We start from the raw sequence: 21,019 nt of genomic DNA, 5'->3' as shown, positions 1-21,019 counted from the left end.
AACTGCAATCCTGTCTCCAGGCCCACCAGCACTGGGCTAGGATATCAGAATCACAGGAAAGCCTGGGTTGGAAGGCTCCTATTGATTTCATCTGGTTGAACATCTTGCTGAAAGCAGGGCCTTGGATTAGGTTATTCAGTGCCCTGGTAAGATGAGTCAATTATTTCCAGCAAAGGGAACTATTACTTTGGGCTTCTCTGTTTAATTCTTTCTGTAGTGAGCAATCTCTCCTTGTGTCTGAAACTAGTTTGCTCTGTAGCAGCTCAGGGGGAGCTGCTCTTGCTCTTGGTGCTGTCCTCTGTGCATCCTTGTGAAGAAACCAGCTCACTCTTTGTGTGCTGACTATGAACTGTGCAGGTGTCAGTTCTCATGCTCTGTTAAAACAGTGTCTTGGTGCTGCAGACCTCCCATGAATGGTTACAGGGAGCCCATGTCAGGGATTGCCATCTGATTTGTACATGTTCCTCGTTGCACTTGTCGAGGAACAGATGCAAGCTGTGTGTCACGTGGCTTTTTTTGACATGTGAAAGATTTGGGATGGCACTTGCAGTGAAGATTTCCTTCTTGACTCCATGGTTCAGACAAGTGAATGCTAGAGAATGGATTAAGAATCAGTCAGGATACTTTTTTTTCTCTTTCCTCTAAGCAAAGGAATAAAATATGTGTTATAACTCTCCTGAAAGACTTCTAAAGGTGTGTAAATGGAGGTATTTTGTAATATTCTCTGTGAGCCCAACCGATCTCATTCATGTACTGTGTAATTTCTAAAATAAAAGTGTACTGCGACCACTTCATCTCCACCACCCCCAAAAACCTCCTTGTCATTTAACTCAAGGATCATTTTAAGAGTTTGATTAATCAGATTTGTCCTGGAATGTTTACTTACTATTGTGCATAATTTGTATGGAATTGTAATGAAAATTTTCATTGTATCAGAATCAGTGGTAAGCTCGTGTTGACTTCAGCTTGTCCAAGATTTTTCTACTGCAGTGTAATATTAAAATACTTACAAGTATTTATTTCACTTGCCCTGATGATGAAAATTTCCTTTTCTGTGAATGAAAATACAAACCCATACATAAATCATGCTAGGTAGATAGATAAGATTTTTGGTGTAGTCAGCAGAAATTCAGCAGCTCACTAGGGATCTTTGAATTGCCTATGTCAGCAGATTTTGTTCAGAGTGCCTTCCTCATGCCTCTCATGCTTGCTGTATCTCTGATTCATTTTCAGAGATGTCTCAGATATAAAGAATGCAAATTATTAAAACTTTGATCATAAATTAATTTGCTTTGAAATGAACATTTGCTCTCCTTCCAGACCTTTTCATTTTCAGAGACCTGTTAAGAATTTTTAAGGGTTTTAGCAATACAGCAATACAGCATTTCTTCTGCTTCATCTGTAGCATGCATCACGGAAAAGGAAAATGTTATTTCAGATTTGCTGATACTGAAAATAGGTTCTTTTTACTTGTTCAGTGTTGAATGGGGTTTTCAGTGTATCCAGGACTATAATTTGTAGTATCTGCTACAGCCTATGCAGAGCAAACTGTTACTCAACTTGTATGTGTTCTAGGATGGTAGATGGGTAATTTTTCCTGTTGATTATAAATGTAAATACTGTTTTTAAGGCAATGGTAACCAAGAGTATTTTTCCTATTTACAGAGCAAGCTTTACATGGAAGGATTTAGAAGCCTAAAAGAAGGAGAACCTGTGGAATTTACTTTTAAGAAATCTTCCAAAGGCCTTGAATCAATACGGGTAACTGGCCCTGGTGGGAGCCCCTGTTTAGGAAGTGAAAGACGACCCAAAGGGAAGACAGTACAAAAAAGAAAACCAAAGGGAGATAGGTAATTACCTTACTTTGCTATTCCCTTTTTTTTTCATTTGCAAGTTTTTCTTGAAATTGTGTTTTCAGCATTTATTTGTTTGTGAAAGGAAACCCTTCTATGCAAATTTGGATTTTACATGTAGCTCAGTAATTTAATTAAAGCTATATCTATACAACTACATCCATCACCCACTGATTAGTTTTACTTGAGAAGGTTTTATTAAATTAGAGGGAGCCTGCAGAAGAATATAATATTATTTTGAAAATATTGCTGTTAGACTGGAAAAAGAGATCAGTCTGAATGCAGGTGATATAATGTCGTGTTTAAGTGAGAATTGTGCATGCTAAACAGACTATCATGTGCAGTGGAGTTTTAAACTGCATCAGTAGTTTTATATAGAAAAAATGTAGGTGCTGCGGTTATAAGCCGCACCATTTTGACTAAAATTTTGGTCTGAACCCAAAGTGCGGCTTATAATCAGGTACGGCTTGTATACGGACAAAGAACAAAAAGTTGCTGTTTTAGTTTGGAGGACAGGTGTCTGCTAAGAAAAGGCAGGAACTTATCTTTGAAATGGAGAATGTAAACCCCCTCCCTCCAAATTATTATAATTTTGAAATCAAGGGGCTTTCAGGCAAAAATATGGGAATTAGGAATAACAGTTCTTTACTAGGGAAATTAAAATAGAAATACAGTACTACAAAGAAACAAACTCCAAACCCTGACAAAATCAGAGTACAACCTGACACCCCGTCAGGCAGGGTGTTGGTAGCAGTCCCATTCAATGGTGGCTGCATCCTCCTGCAGTGACAGATGCGGTTCAGTTGAAGCAGTGCTCCTGTAGAAGGTGCAGTTTCCCTCCGGAGATCCAGTGGTGATGTGGAGAAATCCAGTTTTTCTCTGAAGTCCAGTGGAGAAAGGGGCTCACTTAGTGTCCCAAAACCTGTGTTGTTATGTTGGTAAGAAATGTTGGGCTCTTCCCCCTGGCTGGAGCAACTTCCAGTGGGATGCAGTAATTTTATCAGTCTCACAGTGGGACTCAATGGGCCATTAGCAGAAAATGACTCGCTGGAGGAAGGATGGGTTGTGAAAAGATAAAGAACAATGCCCTGCCTGGTTTCAATGGATGGCCCATTAGGAGAACATCTCCCATGGAGATAAGGATCACTGCCCCCACCCTCAACAGATGGTGATAGAATAGATACCTTTTATCACACTCTGTATTGTAACGTGAGGCTTATAATCAGGTGCGGCTTACATATGGACAAATGAACAAAGAATGAAAAGTTGCTGGCACCCGGAAGTGCGGCTTATACTCAGTGCGGCTTATAATCATGAAATTAATGTAATTATAATTTTACTTAGTGAAGAGAGTATAAGATGTTTCCAAAGTTTTTGATTCCTGGTGGTCTGAGGGACTATTGTAATATTACTTTACCAATTTCAGGTTAATTTTGATTACTGCACTTCCCTCTACACATGTGCAGCAGTCTGACTCACACTACACTGTTATGCTTTATTTTATGCTTCTGATGTCTTGAAGAAATTCTGAATCCTCTTTACTACAAAGCTACCTGTACCTAGTTTACCAAGGACAGCCTTCCTGCTTGAAAGCTTATTTTTTTATTTGTTTGTTTGTTTATTTAGGTGGATTCACCCTCTTTTCCTCATGCTATTGCCCAGCCCAGAACTTATAATGACTGAGGCCAAGGGTAATACATACTTTGTGAGGATCATAGTAAGAACATCCAAACAGCCAGCTTTTGCCTGTAGTAGTTAATGAATGGCATGACTGAGAGCTGATGGCTCTCTTCCATTGCAAAGAGTAGCTTCAGAAAGATAGGGTCACCTGGAAAGGCAGTGTAGCCCAGGTTTGAGAAATTTGGGTTCAGAAACTTTTAGTAGCTGCATATGGACACTACTTGTCCTCACATCTGTTAAAAGACCCTTTTTTGTTCCCCTTCTCTAATTTTTTTTTTAGTTAAAGATTGGAGACAACATGATATTTGTCCTTTTTTTCACCTTCTTTGTAAAAGCTAAAGGCCATAAAGAAAATTTATTGCTGCTGTAACAGATCAGAGTCCATAACCACAACAAGGAGAGATTTTGTAAGCTGGACAAAGCTTTCTTTTTGATTGCTCTCCGTATCTTGCCTTTTAGAGTCATGTTGCATGCAATGGCTGGTTTTTTGGGGTTTTGTTTTTGTTTTGTTTTGTTTTTTGGATTTTTTGGGGGTTTGGGGTTTTTTTTTGTTTGTTTTGTTTTTTGGTTTTTAGGTTTTGGTTTTTTTATTTCACTATATGCTTTCAGTATTACACTTATTTAAATCATTGGTTTTTTTTCCATTAATTGTAATTGCTAATCTGTTTAGGATATTAATATTACCACTGTTCTTGATGTTTCATACTTTGGCGGCAAATAAAGGCCACAGTCATGCTGGTGTGATCCTGTTGACCTATTTGTTGCACATGTATATGAAGGAAGACAGTCCTTGCTTCAAAAACCTTGAAATTTAAGTGGGCTGGTTGTAAGCAGGGAAGACTGCATATTGAAAGAGGCAGGGATTTGAACAACCTCTAGTACACAGTGTAGCAGATGCAAAAGGAAGCAGTACTTTGCAAGTGCAGTTCATCTCATCCTAGGGAAGCATCTAAAATGTTGGTGTTGAATCTTGCCTTACTGCTGTTCCTCTTCAAGGACTACAAAGGGATCCTAGCTCCAGTCCTGCAGATGCTTCCCTTACAAGTCTGTAAAATGAAGTGAGATGAATTCTGCTTTCAATCATGCTTTTTCATAGCTGAAGCATAGAAAAAATGGAACAGATATACCCTGAAAAACAGTGCAGGGGGGGGCGGTGCTGATCTATGAGACAGTGTACTCTCTAATGTTCACTTGCCTTTAAAAAAAAGGGAAAATTCAAAATTAATTTGAATTAATTTGAATGTGAAAATGTGGGCAAAAACATCTACCCACTTCTGTCTCAGAATTCTTACACTTAAGTCATAAGACAGCAGAAAAGGCTGAAATTTGAAATGTTTGAAGTAGCATTGACATTATCACTCAGTGAAAAGCAGTGTCTTTGCTTGAAGGAAAATTAGTTTTGAATGCCTAGACAATAAAAAAGGTGCACCTCCAACATGTCTAGAGAAAAGTTTCTTGGAGATTGTTGTTGCACTGTGAGAGCTGCCTCAGCTGCCTTATGAAAGCTAATTCCAACTTCTTGTGTTCATGTCTTTCCCCTTCGTATTACTATGGGCCTCATTCGTTTTATACCATAAGTGGGAATTCTTTGTAATTGTCACCAGTGGTAGTGGCTACTTGGTCATTCTTTCTCAATCTGCGTGTTGGCACATGCATGTGTGAGGGAGGGAAAATTTGTGGTCCATGTGGCATGAAGCTGTGACTGAGCAGCCTGCAGGTTCTCAGACCTTACTTTTATCTATTGTAATATGTGTATGTACTTTTTCACAGTATTTAGAGAAGTCTGGGCTAAAGGGGGGGTTTCTAAATTAAGCTCAGCTGGGATTTCCATCTGGCAAGTTCTGGGTTGAGAAGTGGTGTTTTATGACAGAGATGCACTGTGGAGGGACTGGTCTCTTCCCACCTGGCTAAACCAGGGGATGAATTTGTGAGGATTTGCATTGTAACACGTGCCAAATACAGTGTGCTTTGCTCAGTTTTGGCAGTGAGCTGACACAAAAGTGTGCAATGCTGCTCTCTAGGAATGACCATGGGGATCTGATGCAGAAAAGATAAAGTACTCTGAGATCACACTTAATCAAGTACTTCGTAATATGTAGACAAGTCTGTGATTTAAAGTAGAACAAATGAAATCAGAACTTAACCCACCATCTCAGAATAAAGTTGAGAGGAAAAAGGGGAGAAGGAAAAAATTGCGCTAATTTCTTTTTAATTTTTTAAACAAGCACTCCCAATGTTTCTATGTCACCTAAAATGAAACCTTGTAAGGGACTATTTTATGAGTTGTAATTATTTATAGATATGGGAGAATATTCTTTAGTGCAGTATACATTTAAATAATTTGACACACAGACCTATCTTTGGGACATTATTAATAAAGGTGCATGATGCTCACAGGACTAGCAGCTAGAGTTATCTTTGGGACCTAGAGGTATTACCCAGTATCTTTAAACATTCCTGCTAGGAGCTCAGACTTGGCTACTTTTTCAGCAGTGTCTGTTATGCTGTATTTGCTAAGCTTGGCACTTGCTTCATGTGGAATGTTTTGGGGGAGATGTGGAGGTTGACAGCTTTTTTCTATTTTCCTTTTTTGGTTTTGAAATCTTCATACCAAAATGGAAGCAATAAAATAAAGCAAGAAGAAAGAAACAAGGAAGAAATAATTAAGAGTTTATCTCCATCTCCCAGTTCTAATTTATGTCATTTGAGTCCTCTGATATCTTCTGCTAACATCACACTTGTGGCAGGAAACTTGCTAGTACAGGAGACCTGTGTCAGTCAGTAGTTAATAAATAGGCACTACATTGTGAGACTGGAGGCTGACATGAAACATTTCACTGGCTTGGTTTATAGTGCAGTCCTGCAAGTAAATGGTGAGGAGGGGATTTGGGAGCTGCTTAAAATGATGGAGCTCAACGAGCCATTGCCACTGCATAAATGCTGATGCCGAATTACATCCTGGGATATGGCTGGTGAAATGGCTGTCTAGTTGTAGCTCATTTGACTAAACAGTAATGAGTACTGCAGCATGGATGTAACACTTTGAAAACTTTTTTTTTCCAAGGTAGATAAATATAAAGAAAGAACAATTAGAAAATAAGTGTTTTTGTGTTGTTATAAGTGGTGTTCACCAGTAACTCTTGAATGTGACCAAAACCATAATTTTCAAATAAAGAAAAATGTAATTCTGAACCACCCACAGGGTGGAAATGCAGCCACTTAGGGAAGGGAGGGTTATAATTAAATAATATATTTCTCCCCTGATGAACTGTCACTTAAAACTACTTTGTGTCTGAGTCAGACAGAAAATGGTTTTAATATCTGAAGACATTCTGTGGATGATCTGAAGGCAGACTATATTAAGAAAACCTTAAAGGTCTTCTTTAAAAGCTCGTGATCTGCACAAACAGCCACTAAGCTGGTGTGATGCAGGAAGGGATGACACACAGCGGCATGCCACGGAGGACATTTGAATTGAAGTTAACTGGACTGGGAGAGCTACTTTAGGACAACAAAGTTACATGATACTAAGTTACTTCAAACTTGATATTATATCCATCTCTACTGGTTGACATATAATCTGATTTTCATAGAAAAGCCTCCTACAGCTTGAACCGAGCAGATTTTTGTGAAGGAGATATGGGTAATGAAGATGGAATAGGCAGGAGAGCCCTGAGCTGGTACCAGCGTGGAAGAAGCATGTAAAACCCAAGCTTAGCAGATGGGTGGGGAAATCCTCTTCTCCTGAGAGTAAGCAAGGCCAGGCTGGTTGTCACCATGAACAGCTACAACAAAAGGGACAAATCCACTTGGCCACCACAGGGACCCGCTGTGGGCAGGTGCTGATCAGCACTTGGGTGAAATGGGGAGCAGGCAAACTCAGTCATCCAACCAGGGAAATGGATGACAATTCAGGGAGGTGTAGCCTTTGGCACAAAATGGTGTCAGCATGTCACTGTCAAACAGTGAAATTTTCCTACTCCTCTTCAATGTGGATTTCATTGACATTTTCCAGAGAGGAAGCTGGCACACAAGTAATGCAAGAATTGCATGGTTTACACCCATTTCTTAGAAATACAGCCCTGCAAAAAGACCTTGCTCAAGGGTGATGTTTCAACAATTAGAACATGAACACCTCCTCCCTGACTCCCTTTCACCTGCTATTAGATGGCAAGAATCTCTTCATTCCAATTTTCATTCTTGTTTTCCCCATTTTTGCAAGCATAGGGCATTTTCTTGGCTGTTTGCTCTTTCCCTGCCTCATAATGATTTTGTTGGGTGTTTAGTTTCTCTTTCCAGTGATGTCTGAGATAACCTTTCAAACTTAGAAAGACAGCCATCGTTTTGTTCTCTTATGTGCAAATTGCCATGTGAGATGAGGTCCCTCTGGCCTACTGTCATCTTTTCAACAAGGACACATATTTAAGGAGAGACTGTAAAAAATAGGGAGGTATAGCTTTCTATCTCTGGCAGTAGTGGTTTAAGCATTCCTTCAGTATTGGCAACTAATCTGCAAAAGACAATTAGATGAAGTGTTAAGTACCTGAATTTGCTGGATGCAACTTTCTTTTGGATCCTCAAGCAAAGCTTGATATTCTTTGTGCAAACTTTTATAAAGTTAACAATTTGCATATTTAGACAATAGACTAGAATGGGGATAAACACCACTCTGAGTTATGCTTCCATACATAATTTTATGATTGATATTTGCTGGCTGTTCCAGACATTAAAGCCACTAAGCTCGCATGAACTGCTTGCAATAGAAACAGCAGAATGCTGAATTAAAACAAAACAAAAAAAAAGGCAAAAAAACCAACCAACCAACCAACCAAACAAACAAAAAAACACCTTTAGAGCTTTACCATACTCTGGGTATTTTAGGAAGGCTTTATCTTTACAGGGCTACAAACATTAGGGACGACAAACATTAGGCTGGCAATTCTTCAGAAATTTTAGCAACATTCTGGATTTTCCAGGAGCGAGATAAAACCAGAAAACCAGAGGGCCTTGTTGGTAGGGTTAAAAAGTAGGTAACTTTTAAAAACAGCTGCCACTTGGTGCTGTGGATTGGAGGCTTAAAAGCTGGCTTGGAAATGGATTTCTAGGGCAGGAGGTTAATCTTTGCTCGTTCTTTGTGCCGACCCATCCAAGTCTTAAGTCAGAAGCCTCTGAAAAGTGTTACTGCATATATTCATTAGACAGCCCTTGTTAAAATCTACATCATCCATCTGTGTTTAAAGGGAACTCAGCAGTCACAGCCCTCCTGAATAATAAACACACAGTGTGCTTCCAGGACTTGGTCTGTCCAGTCTGATTAGAACAGAATCAGATCTTCAAGAACAAATATTTTTGGCTTGAAAAAATGAAAAGAAAATGGCGTAAGGTAGAAAAGAGAAAACAACTGCTACTGCCTGGTGTGTATAGCTCCCAGTACCTATGGACCACACACTATGGGTCATGAATTCTTCTCTGACACAGGGTGTAACTAAACCAGTCTTCCTGAACTGCCTGGTGTAGAATTATGGAGAAGTGTTCCAGAGTGAGAGCATAAGCAGGAAAACCTCACCTCTTGGAAGACAGCAAGCCGCAGCTAGGCTAGCTTCTACCCCCAAATCCAGCATACAGCACTGGGAGCTGCCTTTCTCAAAAGATACTGGATTTCTCTTCCATAATTCTGTAGCTCAAACAGTCAGGAGCCAGGATGCAGACCTGAAAGATCAATGCTTGTGTGTTGGAGCAAAGTGTAGAAATGGTTAGAGTTGTGCATAACAGCATGCATAATATTTGAATATAAGGTTTTGCCTTTCAGAAGACATAGAAGAAATCCCATTCAAAATTGTAAATGGATAGAACATGGCTAGATTTGCAAAGCCAAGTGCCCATAGTTAGATGAGGGCTATAAAGCTTGATTTGATCCAAGGTCAGTTATGTATTTTGGGGTACCCTGACACACTGCAATGTGCTGAGTGGTTATACAAGCAAGTTCTCGTTAATTTGAAAGGCCATTTTCTGGTTTCAGACAATTTAACTATCAAATTCATCACAAGGCCACTTAAAGTAAGATCTCTTTTCAGGTCCTCCATTGCTGGTGAACATGCATGACCATGCAGTGTTTCAGCCTGCTCATTTGGGTGCAAGAGGAATTGGGCTTTGCACTTAGACCTACAAATCATCAAAACATGCAAAAATATGTCCTGCCTTTCCATCATGTGTCTTCTGGTGGGGCTTTTCATGTGCTTCAAGTAAATGCAAATGTCTGTGCCAAGGGAAAAGCCTAGAACCTGACAGTCATGATACCACTAAGTAACACCCAAGTGTGATTTTCATCACTGCAAGCTTGTGTTAAGAACAGAGTAGAGCCTGGATAAAAGTTTTTTGGTATCTGTTTGTATGCATGTACAGTTAAGAAGAGAGAGGCCTCAAATTTTTCACAGTGTTTATAATAAGAAATCCAAATTTGATGCTAAAGTAAGCAGATTCAATTCTGAAAATGTACCAGGAACAGATGAAGTGAGTAGGAAGGTGTCGTTTTTATGCAGCCTCATGTGGAGTAAAGCTGTCCCTGCACAGCAGATGGGTTTCTTAAGTACATACACTGTTTTTGGAATGCAGAATATTTTTCTTTAATCGGATGTCTTCTCAAGGCCTCATGTTTTCTGACTATTCCACTCTCTTTCACAAAGGGGTGAGCTCGCTCTCACTTACAGTAAACTCAGCATATATTCAGGCCTTTGCCTGCACTGATATACATAAATATCCCACTGCATTCTTACCTGTACTAATGATTGCACATACCAAAAGGAATTTAGACGCACAAAAGAATTGAGAACTTTGCTCAATTTAGCAGACATTTTGCATAAATCCAATAGAGTATATGCTAAAAATAAATCAGAAATTATTTTCAAAAAAATCATTTTGTTTCTAAAAAATCTTCCTGATATAACTGGCATCTGCTTCTTTAATCCAAATTTGTTTCTCAGTTTTTAATTTCTTACTACTACACTATTTTCAAGTAGACAAAAATAAACAAAAATATGCATACCTTTCCAGGGGCCAAACCAGTAAATACTTCATCTTGTGCTTTGAAAATACCAGGGAACAGAGCATTATTTGACGATACTTTGCCAATTGTAAAAAAAATTCTGTTTTAAGTTGATACTGATCTTGACTACAGACTGTGCTGCTTTCTGCTCATGTGACATGCTGTAGCTGTCAATGAACTGGGAACAGAGGAACAGACCTCCTCACAGGATAAGCTACCTTTTAAAAAGGTGCAGACTGCCTGTGCTGTACTTTATGACAAAAAAAAAAAATCAATGTAATCAAATAATTTAACTCCAAATCTTCTATTTTAGGAAAACAATTGCATTTCTTTGCTTTCTTTTTGTTTGGTTGGTTGGTTTTTGTTTTGTTTTGTTTTTAAATATATTGCACTCCAGCATCACCTAGCAAACATACTCAATGTAATAAATATACAACACTGAGGACAGATTATAATGGTGATTCCAGATGATGGAAATAATTGTCATATAGTTTGACCTGTTGAAAAAGATACCAAAAACTTGAAAGCTGGAGAAAAATGAATGATAGCATATCTGCTAAATCAGATATCCCTGAAGCATTTTCTCTGATTTACCACTCTGGATTAATCTGGTACTCTTTAGAAGGAATAAAAATTGTGAAGCCCTTTGACTTCAAATTAATAACGACTGTGCAGTAATGTAATTCCAAATCGCTACAGCTGTTTCTTTTATTAGCTGTGGCTTCATGTTTCTGTCCTTGACACTTAAAGATCAAACCTACTTAAATATGAATAATTTAAAATGTGAATTTACTTCAATATCTTGTTTTGCCAAGAAGCTCAGCAGATCATTATATAAGAGGAATGTGTCATGGAGGTAGTCATCTCCGTAGTGGTGGTGCAGGCACGATGCTGCTCTTCCCACTGTGCATCCCCACCCCCAAAAGTGCACCTGTGCCAGAGCATTTACTGAGCAGGTAATGACATACAGGCTGTGTCCTGAAAGAAGGCATGAGCCTGTAAGGGCAAATTTACACAAGGAAAGGGAGGCTTATTTCAGGAAAAACATACCAGTTGAAGCCACCCCTGCAGAGCAATGTAGCATCCTCCATCCAGAAGTAGCAGGACTGAGTGGGACTTTGCAGTTGCTTCTTCTGGTTTTGACAAGCTGCTCAGTGAAGAGACAGTGGAGCTCAAATAGAAATGCTCCTGTGGTGTCCACAATTCCTCAGGCAGGGTCATAGGAAGATATTTCAAGGATAAAAGGTAGGTGTTGTGGGTTGGCGAGGTTTAGAAATTTTTCCCATTATTATGTTAAGCTAGCCGGGATGGCTCTCCTATTAGCCGTTAAGAGCTGGAGATAAAGGACTGCTGAAGCAATGATGGCCCATTAGGGAAAGGTGGAGTCCTGCTTTTGTGTTCCGCAAGTAAGAGGACACTGGGGGTAGGAGAACCACACAGCTCGCCGGCCGAACTCGAGGAGAGAGGTTCCGTTTCTCCTGTTGGGATCAGGCTTCTTGGATTTGGACTGCTAAAGCCTGCTGTTTCCTCTGAACAACTGGGAACTGGGACGCTCACGGTGAGCAGAGCTCCTTCCTCACCCTTTTCTTCCACCTGGGGTGGTGAAGCTACCTCGCCCCCTCCCCTGCCCCTGCAGCAGCCGCGACTAAGAAGCCGCCCGCCCTGGTCCATCGGAGAGCCATCGGTGACTGAAAAAGGGACTGGGACTGAATTCCGTTCTGTTCTGTCACTGTTTTTTTTCTTTCGTATAGCTGATGCTGTTTTTGTTTGTCTTATAAATATTTCAGTAAAGAACTGTTATTCCCAACCTATACCTTTTTTGTGCCTGCGAGTTCCTGAATTCCCTTTTCCTGGTAATACTGTCCCTTTAAACCGGGACAGATCTTGGCGCCCAACGTGGGGCACGAGGTTAAGGAATAACAGTTCTTCAGTTGCCTGAGATTGTTTTTTTTGTGTGTGTGCTAGCAACATGTGGTCCAGTTTAATCTGGTTTGGGCTGCACGTGTTCATACATGTATATCTCCCATTTGCAAACCCTTACATAAGCATGGGCCCTGTAACTAAGGCTACTGTGACTGTTATCGAACTTGCTTTGTGGGTTGATAAGGTGAGGAATTCATGGATTTTTAACTTCCTTTGGACGGCGGGTGCATGGATTCAGGGATACCACACACTAAATGCATGTTTTTGGGATTACTTTAATAATGGCACCTACTGTGAGGGAATAACACCAGGGGAAATTTTCTCCCAACCCCTCACCCAAGTTTTTGGGTCTACCCCACCAGTTTTTGAAGGGTTCAGATTTCCTCTGAATGCTAATGATATCGTACAGTGGCTGGTGTTAATGATAGGCTTGTCCTATTTAACATTAAGAGATAACGGGGGATTGAGCTGGATAACAACTCTGATACCTACTCCAGGAAATAGGGGTGCTGCCACAGAGCCTGACCCTGCCCCAGAGACTAGGGATGCTGCCACAGAGACTGACCCTGCCCCAGAGACTAGGGATGCTGCCACAGAGCCTGACCCTGCCCCAGAGACTAGGGATACTGCCACAGAACCTGACCCTGCCCCAGAGACTAGGGATGCTGCCACAGAGCCTGACCCTGCCCCAGAGACTAGGGATGCTGCCACAGAACCTGACCCTGCCCCAAAGATTAGGGATGCTGCCCCAGAGCCTGACCCTGCCCCAGAGACTAGGGATGCTGCCCCAGAGCCTGACCCTGCCCCACAGCCCATCTCAGAAAGAAACCAACCGGAGTGGGTGGGGCTTCTAGTGAAGCAGATGAGTGAGATGGGCCAGATGATGAAGGAGTACCTCTCCCCAGCTGGTGAGAAGCCCTGCCATAAAGGGGGAGAATCCAGTGATGCTGTAGTGGAACCCATAGGTGTTACATCTGCCCAGGGTCCAGGTGAATTGCAAGGGCACTCACAGCCAGCAGCAGTCGCCCCTGTAGAAACTAGGAAGTCTAAAATGAAAGCAAGGCACCTAGACAAAGAGGACCAGAGAGGAGGGCCCTCACAACCAGCAGGGGAGCCAGAGGTTGAAATCATCACTGAGTCCCTGTCGTATGAAAATCTCCGCAATCTGCGGAAAGATATTGCACGACGGGGCCGGGAGGCTTTGACAACTTGGTTACTTCGGGTCTGGGACCTTATGGGTACAGGTGTGCACCTGGATGGTACAGAGGCAAGGAATTTGGGATCCTTGTCCCAGGACTCAGGTGTGGACCAAATATTCGTAAGGGAGCCAGGCCCACTTCCCCTCTGGGAGCGGCTTTTAATGAGTGTAAGAGAGAGGTTTGTCAACAAAGAAAGAATGCAGGAGTACCATAATAGAATGCATTGGAAAACCGTTGAGGAAGGGATTCAACAGTTGAGAGAGGTGGCGGTACTGGAGGTACTCTTTGGGAGGGATGGACAGCATGACAATGACCCTGACAAGGTCAGGTGCACAGGTCACATGCTGTGGAACCTGGCAAACCGAGGGCCATCTCAATACACCACCTTCATTGCAATGATTAATGCTGATGAGCACCGAGAAACAGTGAGCTCTGTTGCTAACAAGCTTAGGGATTTTCACAGTATGATGAATGGCGTAGTGCAGGCCCAGGTTTCTTCCGTGGTCCAAGAGATGAGGGGGATGAGGGAGGAGATCAGGGAGGTGAGGGGGATGAGAGGTGACATAAGTGAGATGAGGGAGGAGATCAGGAAGATCAAGGCAGCACCAGTGCGAGCCTCATACCCCAAGGTTACAGCCCAACGCTCCCCAGCTAGTGGAAGAGGGTACACCCCACGAGCTGACCTATGGTTTTTCCTGCGTGACCATGGGGAAGACATGGGAAAATGGGATGGGAAACCCACTTCTGTCTTGGCAGCACGGGTGCGTCAACTGAGGGAGGGAAATGCTAACCGAGGGAGCTACACTAAAGTGAAGGTAGCCTCAACCTCCCATGACCAAGGTGCTGGGCATTACAGAAGGGAGGATGATCTGTCAGACCCACTTGAAGGAACCTCCACTATGTATGTTCAGGAAAGGAGTAATAGCCAGGGCTAGAGGGGCCCTGCCTCTAGCCAGGGAGAGGCACGGGATAACAGAGTCTATTGGATGGTGTGGGTCCGATGGCCTGGCACATCAGAACCACAAGAATACAGGGTATTAGTTGATACTGGTTCACAATGCACTCTAATACCATCAGAACATGTGGGGGAAGAGCGTGTTTCCATTGTTGGGGTGACGGGGGGATCACAGGAATTGTCTTTGCTGGAAGCTGAGGTGAGCCTGACAAGGGAGGGGTGGCAGAAACATCCGATTGTAACTGGCCCAGAGGCACCGCCCATTCTAGGCATAGATTTTCTTAGGAGTGGCTACTACAAAGACCCAAAGGGATACAGATGGGCTTTTGGAATAGCTGCTGTAGAGACAGAGGGCATTAAGCAGTTGAACACCTTGCCTGGACTGTCAGAAAACCCATCTGCAGTGGGACTTCTGAAGGTGGAAGAGCAACGAGTGCCAATTGCCACCTCAACAGTGCACCGCCGGCAGTACCGGACGAATCGAGATGCTGTGATCCCCATCCACAAGATGATCCGTGAGCTGGAGAGCCAAGGGGTGCTCAGCAAAACCCACTCACCCTTCAACAGCCCCATCTGGCCCGTGCGCAAGTCTGATGGAGAATGGAGATTGACTGTGGACTATCGTGCGTTGAACGAAGTGACTCCACCACTGAGCGCTGCCGTGCCGGACATGCTGGAACTCCAGTACGAGCTGGAGTCCAAGGCAGCAAGGTGGTATGCCACCATTGACATTGCTAACGCATTTTTCTCCATTCCTCTGGCAGCAGAGTGCAGGCCTCAGTTTGCCTTTACATGGAGGGGCGTGCAGTACACCTGGAATCGTCTGCCCCAGGGGTGGAAACACAGCCCCACCATCTGTCATGGACTGATCCAGGCTGCACTGGAAAAGGGTGAGGCTCCAGAACACTTGCAATACATCGATGACATCATTGTGTGGGGGAACACGGCAGTGGAGGTATTTGAGAAAGGAGAAAAGATCATCCAGATTCTGCTGGGAGCCGGCTTTGCCATTAAAAAGAGCAAAGTCAAAGGACCTGCCCGAGAGATCCAGTTCCTGGGAGTAAAGTGGCAAGACGGACGGCGCCAGATCCCCACTGAGGTCATCAATAAGATCACCGCAATGTCTCCACCAACCAGCAAGAAGGAAACACAAGCTTTCCTAGGTGCCATAGGCTTTTGGAGAATGCACATTCCTGAGTACAGCCAGATTGTGAGCCCTCTCTACCTGGTCACCCGTAAGAAGAACGATTTCCACTGGGGTGCTGAGCAACAGCAAGCCTTTGCCCAGATCAAGCAGGAGATCGCTCATGCAGTGGCCCTTGGCCCAGTCAGGACGGGACCAGAGGTAAAGAATGTGCTTTATTCTGCAGCCGGGAACCATGGCTTGTCCTGGAGCCTTTGGCAGAAGGTGCCTGGGGAGACTCGAGGGCGACCTCTGGGATTCTGGAGCCGGAGCTACAGAGGGTCTGAAGCCAACTACACTCCCACAGAGAAGGAGATCTTGGCTGCCTATGAAGGAGTCCAAGCTGCCTCAGAGGTGATTGGGACGGAAGCACAACTCCTCCTGGCACCCCGACTACCAGTGCTGGGGTGGATGTTCAAAGGAAAGGTTCCCTCTACCCACCACGCCACCGACGCCACATGGAGCAAGTGGATTGCCCTCATCACGCAACGCGCCCGCATCGGAAACCCAAATCGCCCTGGGATTTTGGAGATAATTACGAACTGGCCAGAAGGTGAAAATTTTGGTCTCGCCGATGATGAGGAGCAAGAACAAGTGAGCCGCGCTGAGGAAGCCCCACCGTATAACCAACTGCCAGCAGATGAAACATGCTACGCTCTTTTCACCGACGGCTCCTGCCGCGTCGTGGGAATGAACCGGAAGTGGAAAGCAGCCGTATGGAGCCCCACACGACAGGTTGCACAAGCTACTGAAGGAGAAGGTGGATCAAGTCAATTTGCTGAACTCAAAGCTGTTCAGCTGGCCCTGGACATTGCTGAAAGAGAGAAGTGGCCCAAGCTCTACCTTTATACTGACTCGTGGATGGTAGCCAATGCTCTGTGGGGTTGGCTGGAAAGGTGGAAAAAGGCAAACTGGCAACGTAGGGGAAAACCAATCTGGGCTGCCGACGAGTGGAAAGACATTGCCACCCGGGTAGAGAAACTACCTGTGAAAGTTCGTCACGTGGATGCCCATGTCCCCAAGAGTCGGGCTAATGAGGAACACCAACACAACGAGCAGGTTGATCAGGCCTCAAAGATAGAGGTGTCACAAATAGACCTGGATTGGCAACACAAGGGAGAATTGTTCCTGGCTCGATGGGCCCATGACGCCTCAGGTCATCAGGGCAGAGATGCCACGTATAAGTGGGCACGAGACCGAGGGGTGGATCTAACTATGGACAGTATCTCTCAGGTTATCCATGACTGTGATACGTGCGCTGCCATCAAACAGGCCAAGCGAGTGAAGCCCCTCTGGTATGGTGGGCGTTGGTCCAAATACAAGTATGGGGAGGCCTGGCAGATTGACTACATCACACTGCCTCAGACCCGCCAAGGCAAGCGCTACGTGCTGACCATGGTGGAAGCCACCACCGGATGGTTGGAGACCTACCCTGTGCCTCATGCCACTGCTCGGAACACCATCCTGGGCCTTGAGAAACAGGTCCTTTGGAGGCATGGCACCCCTGAGAGAATTGAGTCAGACAACGGGACTCATTTCAAGAACAGCCTCATAAACAGCTGGGCTAGGGAACACGGCATTGAGTGGGTGTACCATATCCCCTACCATGCACCAGCAGCTGGGAAGGTCGAACGGTGCAATGGCCTGCTTAAAACCACCTTGAAGGCACTGGGTGGGGGGACTTTCAAGAACTGGGAAAGTAATCTACCAAAGGCCACATGGTTAGTGAATACCCGAGGTTCCACTAACCGAGCAGGCCCTGCCCAATCTGAGCTCTTGGGAACACCAGATGGAGATAAGGTTCCAGTGGTACACATGAGAGGTATGCTAGGGAAAACTGTTTGGGTGAACTCTGCCTCCAGCAAAGACAATCCTGTCCGTGGGGTGGTTTTTGCTCAAGGACCAGGTTGTACCTGGTGGGTGATGCAAAAGGATGGAGAAACCCGATGCATACCCCAAGGAGACCTTGTCCTGGGGTGAACTACCTATGATACTGTGTATGTAACTGCATGTATGTATGTAATTTAAAGGTTCTAATTTAATGTAGTATGTTAGCATGGAAAAAATTTGGGGTGGATAATGTTGTGGGTTGGCGAGGTTTAGAAATTTTTCCCATTATTATGTTAAGCTAGCCGGGATGGCTCTCCTATTAGCCGTTAAGAGCTGGAGATAAAGGACTGCTGAAGCAATGATGGCCCATTAGGGAAAGGTGGAGTCCTGCTTTTGTGTTCCGCAAGTAAGAGGACACTGGGGGTAGGAGAACCACACAGCTCGCCGGCCGAACTCGAGGAGAGAGGTTCCGTTTCTCCTGTTGGGATCAGGCTTCTTGGATTTGGACTGCTAAAGCCTGCTGTTTCCTCTGAACAACTGGGAACTGGGACGCTCACGGTGAGCAGAGCTCCTTCCTCACCCTTTTCTTCCACCTGGGGTGGTGAAGCTACCTCGCCCCCTCCCCTGCCCCTGCAGCAGCCGCGACTAAGAAGCCGCCCGCCCTGGTCCATCGGAGAGCCATCGGTGACTGAAAAAGGGACTGGGACTGAATTCCGTTCTGTTCTGTCACTGTTTTTTTTCTTTCGTATAGCTGATGCTGTTTTTGTTTGTCTTATAAATATTTCAGTAAAGAACTGTTATTCCCAACCTATACCTTTTTTGTGCCTGCGAGTTCCTGAATTCCCTTTTCCTGGTAATACTGTCCCTTTAAACCGGGACAGTAGGGTGAAGATTAGAAGGAAGCAGAAATAGGAAAAAAACCACAGGGAAGATGAGGAAGGAGGGGGGTTGAGAAAGGACTTGGGGAAGGGAAAATAGACCATTGAAAATAGTGCCAATGTGAGAAGCCCAGATCTTTTCCAGACTCCAAATGGTTACCTCAATGCTAGTAGTTCTGCAGCTCTTCAGGGACTACAGAAAAACCTGAATCTCCCCACAGGCACAATCAGGGATTCAGCTGAATTTTCCTCCATTTAGAAAGATTGCTGCAAATCAAGAGCTAAAAACACAGGGTGCTGAAGCATAGGTGGTATGTAAACTCCTGCTCTGCAGCCTTGCAACACCTGTGGTGATTCCAATGGATCTGGGAGGGCTGGCCTGAAATGGGACTTTCTGTAATATTCTTCTAATTGTGTCTTCCTTGTTTGCTAGGTGACAAACATTACATACCTGGAGTTTTCTTTGCAGAACCACCTAATGCAACCCTCGCAGTTGCTCAGTTTGAGATTTGCCTTAAATGTATCAGATGCTATAAAACAGTAAGTGCTCCATGGGCAGTGGTATTTCAAACTGGGCACTTAGAATAATGCTCCTCTGGAAAATTATTTTGGCTTTTTTTTTTTTTCTTTTTCCCCTTGTGCTCCAGAATCTTGTGCATTTCTCTGAGACCAAATAAACCACACAATTTCTTGGAGACATTGCAAAGTAATTAATGTTTGTAATGCATGAGAAGATCTTAGTGAGAGCCCTAAAGCCCTTAGTTTAGAGCCTAAAATCAATATTTTTTGTGTTCGCGATTTAGCTGAATTTAGTGGTGAGTCCAGGTGTTGAATTCAGTGGGCTAAGGGAGAAGAATACAGTAACTTGTATTTCATGCTGCAAATGAGAAAAGGCCATGTAGGAGAACTCACGTGTGGATTCCAGGCTGTTACTGCAGTGTAAATAGTTTCCTTCTCTCTTGAATACTGTGTTGGTAGATAATTGGATTTGTAGAAATTAGCCTGCATAGTCCTCTCACTAGTTTGGGGATTTGGACTAGTTTCTGTTTGCACTGTAGGACGAGGGTAGAGGGAGTTTCAGGGGGGAAGTGGAACACTGTGCAAGAGAGAGCAAAGGTGCTGTGGCCAAGCTGGAGGAACAGCAAGCTAAGTTTGGCATTATTGATTGGGGAGAGGGAGCTGGATTTGCTCAGTAACAGCAGAATGGTTAAGGAGGAGCGATGTGGAAGTTCACTATGAAATATGGGAGTGAGCTAAACAATGCCTTTTCTTTGATCTCCATTAATTTATATTCCTATGTTGTTGAGTCTCCTGGCACTAGAGCTTTTACAAGGAATAGCTAAAAGTACAAAAATTGATTTAAATTGTACTGGGTTTGTGTTGAATGACTGCCTCTACTCTAGAAGTCACTTGGAATTTTACCCTTTTAGCTGTTGGACAGTTTAAATGCTAAACATTTAATTTACTTTAGACAGCTCTGCAAACAACAGCAAACAACAGAGTACTCAATTAATGTTGCAACAGCCTTTGCATCAAAGTTTAACCAGAATGCTTTGATTTCTTTTAATGATAAATGAATATATTCTCACCAGTATAAAAAGCTGAAATAGTTCACTGCATCAAATTCAATTTCTGATTTGCTAGTGTTTAAAATCTTTTCCTTTTTGTTAGGCTAAACTAATACTGTAAAACAATAGAAGTGTGTGTCTGCCTGAGATGGGCTCTACTACAGGATTATGCACTGTTGCTTCTTCCATCAACAAGAAGGAACCATCAATAGTTGCAATAGGATTGGAAGTTGTATGTAGCTCAGATGTAAGCCTTTAAAAAAAAATTACCTTTTTAAAGGTTTTGTTTTATTTATGCTCTTTTCTCCTAGTTTTTATAAATCGCTTCTTTCTAGTAAGTAAATGAAAAATCTCTCCTGTTTATCTAATTTCTAGACTAATTTTTTCAATTTCTTGTGTTTTGATGTGTTTTTTTTAAGAACTGTGGTTAGCTGGTCAAATAACAATAGTTAGAAATATGTGCTACACTTCCTTTTAATAATTACTGAAAATGTGTAAGTACTTTAGTTTTCTAAGTCAAAAGTAATCCTCAGAGTGGATTTAATTTGCTTGGTAAATAATTCAATGTGATTTTATATTATTAAATCTGGAAATATCATTACTCACTTCACTAATGAGAAATTCTAGATTTTTTGTCCTTATTTTCATTGTCTAATAAATTTTACTTGGATCCCAGAAATAATTTTATCAAATGGTTCTTTCTTATTATCTCTGTATTTCTAACTCCCTGGAGACTCCTGAAGTTATCTTTCTCCTTTACAATTTTATACATTTCTCTTACACATAGAAAAGAAACATCTGGCATTTTTTTAATGAGAGCTGTACGCTCGTTGACCAAACAAGCAGCAAGGAATGTGTTGTATGGTTGATTATTGAAAGAAAATGAGGTAGTAGTCTCACTAATAATC

The 21,019-nt window shown here is 43.0% G+C and overlaps 1 protein-coding gene across 3 annotated transcripts in view; it reads left to right on the top strand.

Annotated features, from left to right (window-relative positions):
- The window catches only part of LIN28B (lin-28 homolog B), a 108,264-nt gene that overhangs the window by 55,106 nt on the left and 32,139 nt on the right, over positions 1-21,019 (top strand). For all 3 annotated transcript variants that reach the window (XM_033055826.1, XM_033055825.1, XM_033055824.1), the window contains exon 4: positions 1,666-1,850. In XM_033055826.1, coding sequence (XP_032911717.1) covers positions 1,666-1,850 — 185 coding nt within the window. The remainder of the gene's footprint in view (positions 1-1,665; positions 1,851-21,019) is intronic.

Source organism: Catharus ustulatus, chromosome 3 (genome assembly GCF_009819885.2).
Source record: "Catharus ustulatus isolate bCatUst1 chromosome 3, bCatUst1.pri.v2, whole genome shotgun sequence".
Lineage (NCBI taxonomy): Eukaryota > Metazoa > Chordata > Aves > Passeriformes > Turdidae > Catharus > Catharus ustulatus.
Note: the sequence above shows the minus strand (reverse complement) of the source record. Positions and strands in the feature narration are given on the sequence as shown.